A 14,392-nucleotide genomic window follows, 5' to 3' on the forward strand; every position below is an offset into this window, starting at 1 on the left:
TTACACCATGAATCAAAAGTTACCTTTGGTGAGGTTGTCTCATAGTCAGTTGACACAAGAAAATAGTCTCATCAAAGAACTTTCCCTATAAGATAGTCCAGCTGTCCCTGTTGCTGAGTGCAGCACAGCCTTGCAGCTGCAGGAATCCCTGGAAAAGGGGCCTTGGGTAAGAGTAGGGCCCTTTCTTAAAGGAGTCCAAGGGTAATTGAAAAAATGAAATTCATACTTTAAAAAGGTGTTAACCCACAAATTCCCCAGAACCCCCCCCCCCCCCCCCCCCCATTCCTCCAGGTTACACTGCAAATGAGAAAAAAAGTCAACTTTTGATGAAAGACAATAGAGTCTCATCAAAGAGCCTCTCACTTCAAGAGTCCATCCTGTCCCTGCTACTGATGACAGTGCAGCCTTGGAGCTGCATGAGCAACTGAAGAAGGGTTCATGGGGTTACAGCCCCAGGATCCCTTTCACAACTTACCATGCCAAAGGAAATAATATTAAAACTGAAAATCCTATCAGAAGCAGCTCAGACAAATGTCAGCAAAAAAGAATTGTTTAGAACGTATGACAATTTCTCTCTCTGTCAGCAAACACACGATCAATAAAAAATTACTCTCTAGACCTACTTTTTCCAACTAATGTAGACCTAATCTGTGACATCACCATCTCAAACACATTATAATCTGATTTTTTTTTTATTATGAAGGCTCCAGTCATAAACAAAAGTCCACATCAAGGATGGGTCCTAATTGAAATAGAGAAAATTATAAAATAGAAAAAGAAAAGACAAGGGAAAGTATTAACAAATTTCTGAGAAAGTGAAGACCTTGTCTTTTGAATGTGCTTGGTCATAGTTATTGGGAGAGACATTATAGGGTAGAGAGTTCCAGAGCTTCAACATGTAACGAAAGAAGCAGATGTAGAAATGGCCCACCATTGAGTTGCTGATGGCCACACAATAATCATGTGATGCAGCAGTATGTTTAGTACTGCATGGTCTAGTTAGTGGTGTAGGCACACAAGCAGCCAGCTCTTGGGAGCAAAAACCAAAGTACAGTAATACCTATAGAAGAGGGAAAGTGAACCAACATAGTGGCTTAGGGTAAGGGGATCAAGTTTGGAAGTTAGCCTGGGAAAGTTTATAAGGTGGATTGCTTTCGACTCAACTCTGTCAAGGAAGGATGCAGAGCTAGAACCACCCCAAATGCGAGAGCAGTACTACATACAGGGACAAATCAATCCCTTGTATAAATGGAGCAGCTGTTCAGAAGACAAGAAGTTTGAATGTCTAAACAGGACACCCAGTTTCTTAGAGGCAGACTGAGCTATTCCTGTAATGTGGGGTTTCCAAGAAAGAGTGGATGTTACGGTAATGCCAAGTGTGTTCATTAAGTCGAGGTAGAATTACAGAGCCATCAATGAATGTAAAACAAATGTAATACAAAATTAGCCACAGTCCACACAAAAAAAGAAAAAGCTCTTCAAATGAACAGACATATGTCAACCATAAAACCAAAATGTCAAATGAGCTAGAAAAAGGAGAAAGAAAGAGCCATTGGTGAAAGGACAAACCCAAAATGGAAATTGAGGACCATCAACTCCACTGGCCCCCAGAAAACACAAAAGGGCATCTCTTGCACAAGTGCTAAACATCCTAAGGACAACAAGCCTGGATTCAGCCATCGTCTCTTAGAGCTTGAAACTGACTAATGTTGCCCCATTCCATAAAGAAGGTAGCCATTCAATTCCAAAAAACTACTGTACAAGAGGACAGACATCACACATTATTAAAATAATGACTTTATGGAACTAAGTAATCTATACATTGGAGAAATTTGAGAAAGCTCTGGATAAGTATGTAGATAATGTACCAGACCAACTAGGCTGTGGTGGCTTTGTGGGCCACAGCTTCCAACAGCTTGATTGACCAACATCCTAGCTTGGCATCCTGTACCTAGTCCAGCTTCACATAGCATTTATGGTGTCTTAGATATTGTCTTTTGAAGAAATTCAATTGTTTTGATTTCATTGTTTGTGGTTTCAATGAAATGATTGAAAAAATTGTAAGTCACACATAGCTCTCCATTAAGGAGAGACAGTATCATAATGGGTACAAAGTGCCTCGATAAGTATGGGCACAGAGAACTTGGAGTACATGAAAGGTCAGATAACATAAGACCTGATGGTCTATGATGAGATTATTTACTGACATATTTTTTATTGTGTAAACGTGAGGTAAATCCAGTGTAAATTTGTATCACCTTATTCAGGCTGGCATGGATGGAAACATTGGAGGTAACTAGGCCAGCAAAATATGACAGAAAACAAAAATTGCCATGTTTTGAGTCATAAATAGATTTAGATAAGTGGAAATTCCTCCTGGGCATTTATGAACTCTCCATGGTTATTAAAGAAACACCAGTATATTTTCTCATTAATGTAAAAGAAAATGAATGTATCCTATATTACTTGCAGGTTGGCAGTGAGGACCGTGACTCTGGCACCGAGTCTGATGACGAGCAGCCCTACGACGACCCGGAGCCTGAGCCTGGTATGTTCCTGTCAACCCTCAACACTGTGACCCGCACCAAGACCCTCTCCGCAACACCCGTCCGCAACACCCCTCTGCAACACCCCTCTGCAACACCCTTCTGCCACCTTCCTGGTTCTGAGCACAGCATCCTCCTTCCTTTGTGAGGTGATCGGTGATTCTGAACCTTTGTTGGATGGTGCCTAAGGCTCATTATCTTTGTGACAAACCTGGATAATGAGCACCATTGCAACCATTACTCAGGAGCTTAATACCTGATTATTTCACATTTTGCCATAGGGATTGGCTGATCTGTGCATTGTCAAGAGATGCATGAATTCTAGCTGCTTGACCGGAGTAAGTCTGTAGCCTTCAATGAACTGCTTTGGCTTGACGCATCATATGTTGTAGTACATAAAAACCATGACATCAGAAATAGAAATACATAAATTTGTAAGTTTAAAGGTTGATGAAGTGTTGTTTGTCATTGAAATTATTCAGAACCCACTGTCTTTTAGACAACTGTAAGATGTAAGAAAAGGCGTGGAGAAAAGTATCAGTGACCCTTGAAAAACAAACTAATGTAGAAAACTAAAGTTACACAGTAGTTTGAAAGGTAAGCTTTTGTGGCCAAAGTTAGGCAGACTGTCCATAGGCTTATTGTCTGATAGATGAGAGGACACTGTCTTTAAAGTTTTTGTTGTTGTCTTTCCTTTGATAAAACTAACGTCTTGTGCAGTGATATAGAGCACATTTTTAAAATGATGTGGTATTTGGGTACATGAAATAACTGAAAGGTTTAATGCAAAAAAATAGAATAAAAAGTCATCATATGAATTGAGGTGTGAGAAGGACTTTGGTGGTAGATTTTGTTATTAGTATATCTTTTTGATGTGGGTGATATAGAAGGTAAATTGGTTTTACAAGGACAGATAACTCAAGCTAAAATGATGAAAGATGGTTTGAAAGTTTAGGACATCATTGTATGCTGATGGTAAAATGTTGTTTGAGGTGTTAAATTGACAATGCCTGCAAGTGGTAACACTATGAATGAGAAGTCACAATCAACAAAGCTATATCATTGTCATCTGTTGGAACAGAGTACAGCATTGTCAGTGACCATCTGAATCCCAAAGGAGCCCTGCTACCATGTGGAGTGCAGCCTTGAAACTGCAGGAGACCCATAAAAGGGACCCTAAGGTTACAAAATAATTTGTACCATAAAAAGGTTCGTGCTGTGTGTCTGTAGACACGCTGAGGAATTTGCCAGATGCATGACAACTGACCCTTATAAACAATTGGCAGAAAAGAAGTTGCTAGCTATTGGGGTGATACATTTTTTGGGAAAATATAATAGTATATTTTATTTATGGTCTAAAAAGCCAGTCTGCAGCAGCTGTTGTCCATTATGAATGTATCTGAGGAGTTTTGTTCAAGTATGAAAAGTGAATTCAAGCACTGGTAAGAGGAAAATATCAAATTCTGTACTAAAATCAGTATAAAATGCAAGATGTGCATTTGGAAATATATTGGTTACAAGAGTTAATTGATGACATGAGGAAATAGAGATTTTAGATGTTGAAGATAATGTATTGAGAATATGACTAAGCCAATGTCAGCTTGTTCAGAGGTCACATACATGGATGATTGCCAGTAGATGAGTAAAATACCAAAAAGCAATATGCATCTGTATTCACTGTATCAAAAATCATCTTAAAGATAAAAACCTAAGCAACTTCTTAAAAACCAATCCTACATCACACATACTAGATCTCATCACCTCAGGACTTCAAGAGACCATGCGCATACATTCTTCTTTATGGTCAGAAACCTGGACTCCATTTATTGTAAAGAAATGCAAAACTCCACTATTACAAACATTAAACTGTCTGTGGAAAGGAAAAAAAGCTTGGACTTTGGGATGACTAAAGAGTTTGAACCTATTCACTACCCAACCCATTCAACAAAGGAGGTTGCAAAGCAGTCTTGAAAAACTCTTGACATGAAATACTATTAATATTTCTTTTGGAATATGATAATCCTCATAACCCAGGACAGTAGGAAGATAATACCTCTCTTAGTTCCTTGATCACTACAATGAAATTGGAGAAGCACTGAAGAACAAACCAAATGCTGACATGATATACACAAACTTTGTAAAATTTGAGAAATGATGATAATAATTATATTAATGATAATAATAATAATAATAATAATAATAATAATAATAAAAATTATATACACATGTATATACATACGTCCACACACGCAAATATACATACCTACACAGCTTTCCATGGTTTACCCCAGACGCTTCACATGCCTTGATTCAATCCACTGACAGCACGTCAACCCCGGTATACCACATCGCTCCAATTCACTCTATTCCTTGCCCTCCTTTCACCCTCCTGCATGTTCTGGCCCCGATCACACAAAATCTTTTTCACTCCATCTTTCCACCTCCAATTTGGTCTCCCTCTTCTCCTCGTTCCCTCCACCTCCGACACATATATCCTCTTGGTCAATCTTTCCTCACTCATTCTCTCCATGTGCCCAAACCACTTCAAAACACCCTCTTCTGCTCTCTCAACCACGCTCTTTTTATTTCCACACATCTCTCTTACCCTTACGTTACTCACTCGATCAAACCACCTCACACCACACATTGTCCTCAAACATCTCATTTCCAGCACATCCATCCTCCTGCGCACAACTCTATCCATAGCCCACGCCTCGCAACCATACAACATTGTTGGAACCACTATTCCTTCAAACATACCCATTTTTGCTTTCCGAGATAATGTTCTCGACTTCCACACATTCTTCAAGGCCCCCAGAATTTTCGCCCCCTCCCCCACCCTATGATCCACTTCCGCTTCCATGGTTCCATCCGCTGCCAGATCCACTCCCAGATATCTAAAACACTTCACTTCCTCCAGTTTTTCTCCATTCAAACTCACCTCCCAATTGACTTGACCCTTAACCCTACTGTACCTAATAACCTTGCTCTTATTCACATTTACTCTTAACTTTCTTCTTCCACACACTTTACCAAACTCAGTCACCAGCTTCTGCAGTTTCTCACATGAATCAGCCACCAGCGCTGTATCATCAGCGAACAACAACTGACTCACTTCCCAAGCTCTCTCATCCCCAACAGACTTCATACTTGCCCCTCTTTCCAAAACTCTTGCATTTACCTCCCTAACAACCCCATCCATAAACAAATTAAACAACCATGGAGACATCACACACCCCTGCCGCAAACCTACATTCACTGAGAACCAATCACTTTCCTCTCTTCCTACACGTACACATGCCTTACATCCTCGATAAAAACTTTTCACTGCTTCTAACAACTTTCCTCCCAAACCATATATTCTTAATAATAATGATAATAATAATAATAATAATAATAATAAAATAATGATAATAATAATAATAATAATAATAATAATAATAATAATAATAATAATAATAAAGTTAAGGACTGGTGATTGGGGATACCTGGTTTAAAAAGCGAGATATACATAAGTATACGTATGTAAGTAGGAGAGATGGCCAGAGAGCGTTATTGGATTACGTGTTAATTGACAGGTGTGTGAAAGAGAGACTTTTGGATGTTAATGTGCTAAGAGGTGCAACTGGAGGGATGTCTGATCATTATCTTGTGGAGGCTAAGGTGAAGATTTGTATGGGTTTTCAGAAAAGAAGAGTGAATGTTGGGGTGAAGAGGTTGGTGAGAGTAAGTGAGCTTGGGAAGGAGACTTGTGTGAGGAAGTACCAGGAGAGACTGAGTACAGAATGGAAAAAGGTGAGAACAATGGAAGTAAGGGGAGTGGGGGAGGAATGGGATGTATTTAGGGAATCAGTGATGGATTGTGCAAAAGATGCTTGTGGCATGAGAAGAGTGGGAGGTGGGTTGATTAGAAAGGGTTGTGAGTGGTGGGTTGAAGAAGTAAGATTATTAGTGAAAGAGAAGAGAGAGGCATTTGGACGATTTTTGCAGGGAAAAAATGCAATTGAGTGGGAGATGTATAAAAGAAAGAGACAGGAGGCCAAGAGAAAGGTGCAAGAGGTGAAGAAGAGGGCAAATGAGAGTTGGGGTAAGAGAGTATCATTAAATTTTAGTGAGAATAAAAAGATGTTCTGGAAGGAGGTAAATAAAGTGCGTAAGACAAGGGAGCAAATGGGAACTTCAGTGAAGGGCGCAAATGGGGAGGTGATAACAAGTAGTGGTGATGTGAGAAGGAGATGGAGTGAGTATTTTGAAGGTTTGTTGAATGTGTTTGATGATAGAGTGGCAGATATAGGGTGTTTTGGTCGAGGTGGTGTGCAAAGTGAGAGGGTTAGGGAAAATGATTTGGTAAACAGAGAAGAGGTAGTAAAAGCTTTGTGGAAGATGAAAGCCGGCAAGGCAGCAGGTTTGGATGGTATTGTAGTGGAATTTATTAAAAAAGGGGGTGACTGTATTATTGACTGGTTGGTAAGGTTATTTAATGTATGTATGACTCATGGTGAGGTGCCTGAGGATTGGCGGAATGCGTGCATAGTGCCATTGTACAAAGGCAAAGGGGATAAGAGTGAGTGCTCAAATTACAGAGGTATAAGTTTGTTGAGTATTCCTGGTAAATTATATGGGAGGGTATTGATTGAGAGGGTGAAGGCATGTACAGAGCATCAGATTGGGGAAGAGCAGTGTGGTTTCAGAAGTGGTAGAGGATGTGTGGATCAGGTGTTTGCTTTGAAGAATGTATGTGAGAAATACTTAGAAAAGCAAATGGATTTGTATGTAGCATTTATGGATCTGGAGAAGGCATATGATAGAATTGATAGAGATGCTCTGTGGAAGGTATTAAGAATATATGGTGTGGGAGGCAAGTTGTTGGAAGCAGTGAAAAGTTTTTATCGAGGATGTAAGGCATGTGTACGTGTAGGAAGAGAGGAAAGTGATTGGTTCTCAGTGAATGTAGGTTTGCGGCAGGGGTGTGTGATGTCTCCATGGTTGTTTAATTTGTTTATGGATGGGGTTGTTAGGGAGGTGAATGCAAGAGTTTTGGAAAGAGGGGCAAGTATGAAGTCTGTTGGGGATGAGAGAGCTTGGGAAGTGAGTCAGTTGTCGTTCGCTGATGATACAGCGCTGGTGGCTGATTCATGTGAGAAACTGCAGAAGCTGGTGACTGAGTTTGGTAAAGTGTGTGAAAGAAGAAAGTTAAGAGTAAATGTGAATAAGAGCAAGGTTATTAGGTACAGTAGGGTTGAGGGTCAAGTCAGTTGGGAGGTAAGTTTGAATGGAGAAAAACTGGAGGAAGTAAAGTGTTTTAGATATCTGGGAGTGGATCTGGCAGCGGATGGAACCATGGAAGCGGAAGTGAATCATAGGGTGGGGGAGGGGGCGAAAATCCTGGGAGCCTTGAAGAATGTGTGGAAGTCGAGAACATTATATCGGAAAGCAAAAATGGGTATGTTTGAAGGAATAGTGGTTCCAACAATGTTGTATGGTTGCGAGGCGTGGGCTATGGATAGAGTTGTGCGCTGGAGGGTGGATGTGCTGGAAATGAGATGTTTGAGGACAATGTGTGGTGTGAGGTGGTTTGATTGAGTAAGTAACGTAAGGGTAAGAGAGATGTGTGGATATAAAAAGAGCGTGGTTGAGAAAGCAGAAGAGGGTGTTTTGAAATGGTTTAGGCACATGGAGAGAATGAGTGAGGAAAGATTGACCAAGAGGATATATGTGTCAGAGGTGGAGGGAACGAGGAGAAGTGGGAGACCAAATTGGAGGTGGAAAGATGGAGTGAAAAAGATTTTGTGTGATCGAGGCCTGAACATGCAGGAGGATGAAAGGAGGGCAAGGAATAGAGTGAATTGGATCGATGTGGTATACCGGGGTTGACGTGCTGTCAGTGGGTTGAATCAGGGCATGTGAAGCGTCTGGGGTAAACCATGGAAAGCTGTGTAGGTATGTATATTTGCGTGTGTGGACGTATGTATATACATGTGTATGGGAGTGGGTTGGGCCATTTCTTTCGTCTGTTTCCTTGCGCTACCTCGCAAACGCGGGAGACAGCGACAAAGCAAAAAAATAAAAAATAAAAAAAAATAAAGTTAAGAGTAAATGTGAATAAGAGCAAGGTTATTGGGTACAGTAGGGTTGAGGGTCAAGTCAATTGGGAGGTAAGTTTGAATGGAGAAAAACTTTAGGAAGTAAAGTGTTTTAGATATCTGGGAGTGGATCTGGCAGCGGATGGAACCATGGAAGCGGAAGTGAATCATAGGGTGGGGGAGGGGGTGAAAATCCTGGGAGCCTTGAAGAATGTGTGGAAGTCGAGTACATTATCTCGGAAAGCAAAAATGGGTATGTTTGAAGGAATAGTGGTTCCAACAATGTTGTATGGTTGCGAGGCGTGGGCTATGGATAGAGTTGTGTGCAGGAGGGTGAATGTGCTGGAAATGAGATGTTTGAGGACAATGTGTGGTGTAAGGTGGTTTGATCGAGTAAGTAATGTAAGGGTAAGAGAGATGTGTGGAAATAAAAAGAGCGTGGTTGAGAGAGCAGAAGAGGGTGTTTTGAAATGGTTTGGGCACATGGAGAGAATGTGTGAGGAAAGATTGACCAAGAGGATATATGTGTCGGAGGTGGAGGGAACGAGGAGAAGTGGGAGACCAAATTGGAGGTGGAAAGATGGAGTGAAAAAGATTTTGAGTGATCGGGGCCTGAACATGCAGGAGGGTGAAAGGCGGACAAGGAATAGAGTGAATTGGATCGATATGGTATACCGGGGTTGACGTGCTGTCAGTGGATTGAATCAGGGTATGTGAAGCGTCTGGGGTAAACCATGGAAAGTTGTGTGGGGCCTGGATGTGGAAAGGGAGCTGTGGTTTCGGGCATTATTGCATGACAGCTAGAGACTGAGTGTGAACAAATGGGGCCTTTGTTGTCTTTTCCTAGCACTACCTCGCACACATGAGGGGGAAGGGGGATGGTATTCCATGTGTGGCGAGGTGGCGATGGGAATGAATAAAGGCAGACAGTGTGAATTGTGTGCATGGGTATATATGTATGTGTCTGTGTGTTTATATATATGTGTACATTGAGATGTATAGGTATGTATATTTGCGTGTGTGGACGTGTATGTATATACATGTGTATGGGGGTGGGTTGGGCCATTTCTTTCGTCTTTTTCCTTGCACTACCTCGCAAACGCGGGAGACAGCGACAAAGCAAAATATAAATAAGTAAATAAATAATGATAATGATAATAATAATGATAACAATGATTATAATAATACCGGGATTGACGTGCAGTCAGTGGATTGAACTAGGTCATGTGAAGTGTCTGGGGTAAACCATGGAAAGTTTTGTGAGGCCTGGATGTAGAAAGGGAGCTGTGGTTTCGGTGCATTATACATGACAGCTAGAGACTGAGTGTGAACGAATGTGGCCTTTGTTGTATTTTCCTAGCGCTACCTCGCGCGCTTACAGGGGAGGGGGGTGTTATTTCATGTGTGGCAGGGTGGCGACAGGAATGAATAAAGGCAGCAAGTATGAATTACGTACATGTATATATATGTATATGACTGTGTATGTAAAAATATATGTATACGTTGAAATGTATAGGTATGTATATGTGTGTGTGTGTGTGTGGACGTGTATGTATATATATGTGTATGTGGGTGGGTTGGGCCAATCTTTTGTCTGTTTCCTTGCGCTACCTCGCTAACACGGGAGACAGCGACAAAGTATGGTAATAATAAAAAAATAGTAATGGTAATATTATTTAATAACTGACAATTTTCCCACCCTAGATTACTTTTCCTCAGCTAGTGAGGCAGCTTCTTAAACAGGCAAAGAATGGCCTCACTCATTCACATACACTTTCTTTAGCTGTCATGTACAATTTGCTGAAACCACAGCCATCACTCCACAAGCAGGCCCCAAAGACCTTCCCATGGTTTCCCTTGACTACTTCACATGCCCTAGTTCAGTCCACTGACAGCACATTGCCCCCTGGATACCACATCACTTTGATTTACTTTGTCACATGCATGCCTTACATCTTTCTGAATGTTCAGGCTTTAAGCACTCAAGACGTTTTTTTACTTCATTCTTCTGTCTCCAGTTCGATCTACCCCTTCTTATCCTATCCTCTTCTAACAAATATAACCTCTCCTTATGTCCAAACCAATACAGCATGAACTCTCCAGCTTTCTGAACCATGCTCTTTTGATTATCAGTAATAATAATGATAATAATAATAATAATAATAATAATAATAATAATAATAATAATTTTTTTTTTTTTCACACTATTCGCCATTTCCCGCGTTAGCAAGGTAGCGTTAAGAACAGGACTGGACCTTTGAGGGAATATCCTCACCTGGCCCCCTTCTCTGTTCTTTCTTTTAGAAAATTAAAAAAAAAACTGAGAGGGGAGGATTTCCAGCCCCCCCGCTCCCTTCCCTTTTAGTCGCCTTCTACGATACGCAGGGAATATGTGGGAAGTATTCTTTCTCCCCTATCCCCAGGGATAAATAGGAAGGTCCGGATCTAATGAGGTAGGCTCTCGAGACTACGGCTAAATAATAATAATAATAATAATAATAATAATAATAATGATAATAATAATCCCTGGGGATAGGGGAGAAAGAATACTTCACACGTATTCCCTGCGTGTTGTAGAAGGCGACTAAAAGGGGAGGGAGCGGGGGGCTGGAAATCCTCCCCTCTTGTTTTTTTTTTAATTTTCCAAAAGAAGGAACAGAGAAGGGGGCCAGGTGATGATATTCCCTCAGAGGCCCAGTCCTCTGTTCTTAACACTACCTTGCTAACGCGGGAAATGGTGAATAGTTTGAAAGAAAGAAAAGAAATTATAATAATAATAATAATAATAATAATAATAATAATAATAATAATAAATTCATTGAAGAATGTGTGGAAGTCGAGAACATTATCTCGGAAAGCAAAAATGGGTATGTTTGAAGGAATAGTGGTTCCAACAATGTTGTATGGTTGCGAGGCGTGGGCTATGGATAGAGTTGTGCGCAGGAGGGTGGATGTGCTGGAAATGAGATGTTTGAGGACAATATGTGGTGTGAGGTGGTTTGATTGAGAAAGTAATGTAAGGGTAAAAGAGATGTGTGGAAATAAAAAGAGCGTGGTTGAGAGAGCAGAAGAGGGTGTTTTGAAATGGTTTGGGCACATGGAGAGAATGAGTGAGGAAAGATTGACCAAGAGGATATATGTGTTGGAGGTGGAGGGAACGAGGAGAAGTGGGAGACCAAATTGGAGGTGGAAAGATGGAGTGAAAAAGATTTTGAGTGATCAGGGCCTGAAGATGCAGGAGGGTGAAAGGCGGGCAAGGAATAGAGTGAATTGGATCGATGTGGTATACCAGGGTTGACGTGCTGTCAGTGGATTGAATCAGGGCATGTGAAGCGTCTGGGGTAAACCATGGAAAGTTCTGTGGGGCCTGGATGTGGAAAGGGAGCTGTGGTTTCGGGCATTATTACATGACAGCTAGAGACTGAGTGTGAGCGAATGGGGCCTTTGTTGTCTTTTCCTAGCGCTACCTTCGCACACATGAGGGGGGAGGGGGATGTTATTCCATGTGTGGCGAGGTGATGATGGGAATAAATAAAGGCAGACAGTATGAATTATGTACATGTGTATATATGTATATGTCTGTGTGTGTATATATATGTGTACATTGAGATGTATAGGTATGTATATTTGCGTGTGTGGGAGCATTGAAAAATGTGTGGAAGTCAAGAAAGTTATCCTGGAAAGCAAAAATGGGTATGTTTGAAGGAATAGTGGTTCCAACAATGTTATATGGTTGCGAGGCATGGGCTATAGATAGAGTTGTACGGAGGAGAGTGGATGTGCTGGAAATGAGATGTTTGAGGACAAGATGTGGTGTGAGGTGGTTTGATCGAGTAAGTAATGAAAGGGTAAGAGAGTTGTGTGGTAATAAAAAGAGTGTGGTTGAGAGAGCACAAGAGGGTGTTTTGAAATGGTTTGGTCACGTGGAGAGAATGAGTGAGGAAAGATTGACATGGTTTGGACACATGGAGAGAATGAGTGAGGAAAGATTGACATGGTTTGGTCACATGGAGAGAATGAGTGAGGAAAGATTGACAAAGAGGATATATGTGTCAGAGGTGGAGGGAACGAGAAGTGGGAGACCAAATTGGAGGTGGAAAGATGGAGTGAAAAAGATTTTGAGTGATCGGGGCCTGAACGTGCAGGAGGGTGAAAGTCATGCAAGGAATAGGGTGCATTGGAACGATGTGGTATACCGCGGTTGACGTGCTGTCAATGGATTGAACCAGGGCATGTGAAGTGTCTGGGGTAAAACATGGAAAGTTTTGTGGGGCCTAGATGTGGAAAGGGAGCTGTGGTTTCGGTGCATTATACATGACAGCTAGAGACTGAGTGTGAACGAATGTGGCCTTTGTTGTCTTTTCCTAGCGCTACCTCGTGCACATGTGGGGGGAGGGGGGTTTTCATTTCATGTGTGGCGGGATGGCGATGGGAATGAATGAGGGCGGACAGTATGAATTATGTACATGTGTATATATTTATATGTCTGAGTGTGTATATATATGTATATGTTGAGATGTATAGGTATGTATATGTGTGTGTGTGGACGTGTATGTACATACATGTGTATGTGGGTGGGTTGGGCCATTCATTTGTCTGTTTCCTTGCGCTACCTCGCTAACGCGGGAGACAGCAGGTTTGGATGGTATTGCAGTGGAATTTATTAAAAAAGGGGGTGACTGTATTGTTGACTGGTTGGTAAGGTTATTTAATGTATGTATGACTCATGGTGAGGTGCCTGAGGATTGGCGGAATGCGTGCATAGTGCCATTGTACAAAGGCAAAGGGGATAAGAGTGAGTGCTCAAATTACAGAGGTATAAGTTTGTTGAGTATTCCTGGTAAATTATATGGGAGGGTATTGATTGAGAGGGTGAAGGCATGTACAGAGCATCAGATTGGGGAAGAGCAGTGCGGTTTCAGAAGTGGTAGAGGATGTGTGGATCAGGTGTTTGCTTTGAAGAATGTATGTGAGAAATACTTAGAAAAGCAAATGGATTTGTATGTAGCATTTATGGATCTGGAGAAGGCATATGATAGAGTTGATAGAGATGCTCTGTGGAAGGTATTAAGAATATATGGTGTGGGAGGCAAGTTGTTAGAAGCAGTGAAAAGTTTTTATCAAGGATGTAAGGCATGTGTACGTGTAGGAAGAGAGGAAAGTGATTGGTTCTCAGTGAATGTAGGTTTGCGGCAGGGGTGTGTGATGTCTCCATGGTTGTTTAATTTGTTTATGGATGGGGTTGTAAGGGAGGTAAATGCAAGAGTCCTGGAAAGAGGGGCAAGTATGAAGTCTGTTGGGGATGAGAGAGCTTGGGAAGTGAGTCAGTTGTTGTTCGCTGATGATACAGCGCTGGTGGCTGATTCATGTGAGAAACTGCAGAAGCTGGTGACTGAGTTTGGTAAAGTGTGTGGAAGAAGAAAGTTGAGAGTAAATGTGAATAAGAGCAAGGTTATTAGGTACAGTAGGGGTGAGGGTCAAGTCAATTGGGAGGTGAGTTTGAATGGAGAAAAACTGGAGGAAGTGAAGTGTTTTAGATATCTGGGAGTGGATCTGTCAGCGGATGGAACCATGGAAGCGGAAGTGGATCATAGGGTGGGGGAGGGGGCGAAAATTTTGGGAGCCTTGAAAAATGTGTGGAAGTCGAGAACATTATCTCGGAAAGCAAAAATGGGTATGTTTGAGGGAATAGTGGTTCCAACAATGTTGTATGGTTGCGAGGCGTGGGCTATGGATAGAGATGTGCGCAGGAGGATGGATGTG

General features: G+C 41.5%; 1 protein-coding gene across 7 annotated transcripts in view; it reads left to right on the plus strand.

The window, feature by feature from the left end:
- Positions 1-14,392, plus strand: part of LOC139753459 (uncharacterized) — a 123,497-nt gene that overhangs the window by 61,057 nt on the left and 48,048 nt on the right. For 3 of the 7 annotated variants that reach the window (XM_071669998.1, XM_071669996.1, XM_071669997.1), the window contains exon 2: positions 2,473-2,884. Coding sequence is in view for 1 of the 7 variants with exons in the window: in XM_071669995.1 (XP_071526096.1) it covers positions 2,473-2,548 (76 nt within the window). In the remaining 6 variants the exon portion in view is untranslated. The remainder of the gene's footprint in view (positions 1-2,472; positions 2,885-14,392) is intronic. The other 4 variants (XM_071670001.1, XM_071669995.1, XM_071670000.1 and 1 more) reach the window with 2 other exon arrangements.

The sequence above is a fragment of the Panulirus ornatus genome, chromosome 14 (genome assembly GCF_036320965.1).
Source record: "Panulirus ornatus isolate Po-2019 chromosome 14, ASM3632096v1, whole genome shotgun sequence".
Taxonomy (NCBI): domain Eukaryota; kingdom Metazoa; phylum Arthropoda; class Malacostraca; order Decapoda; family Palinuridae; genus Panulirus; species Panulirus ornatus.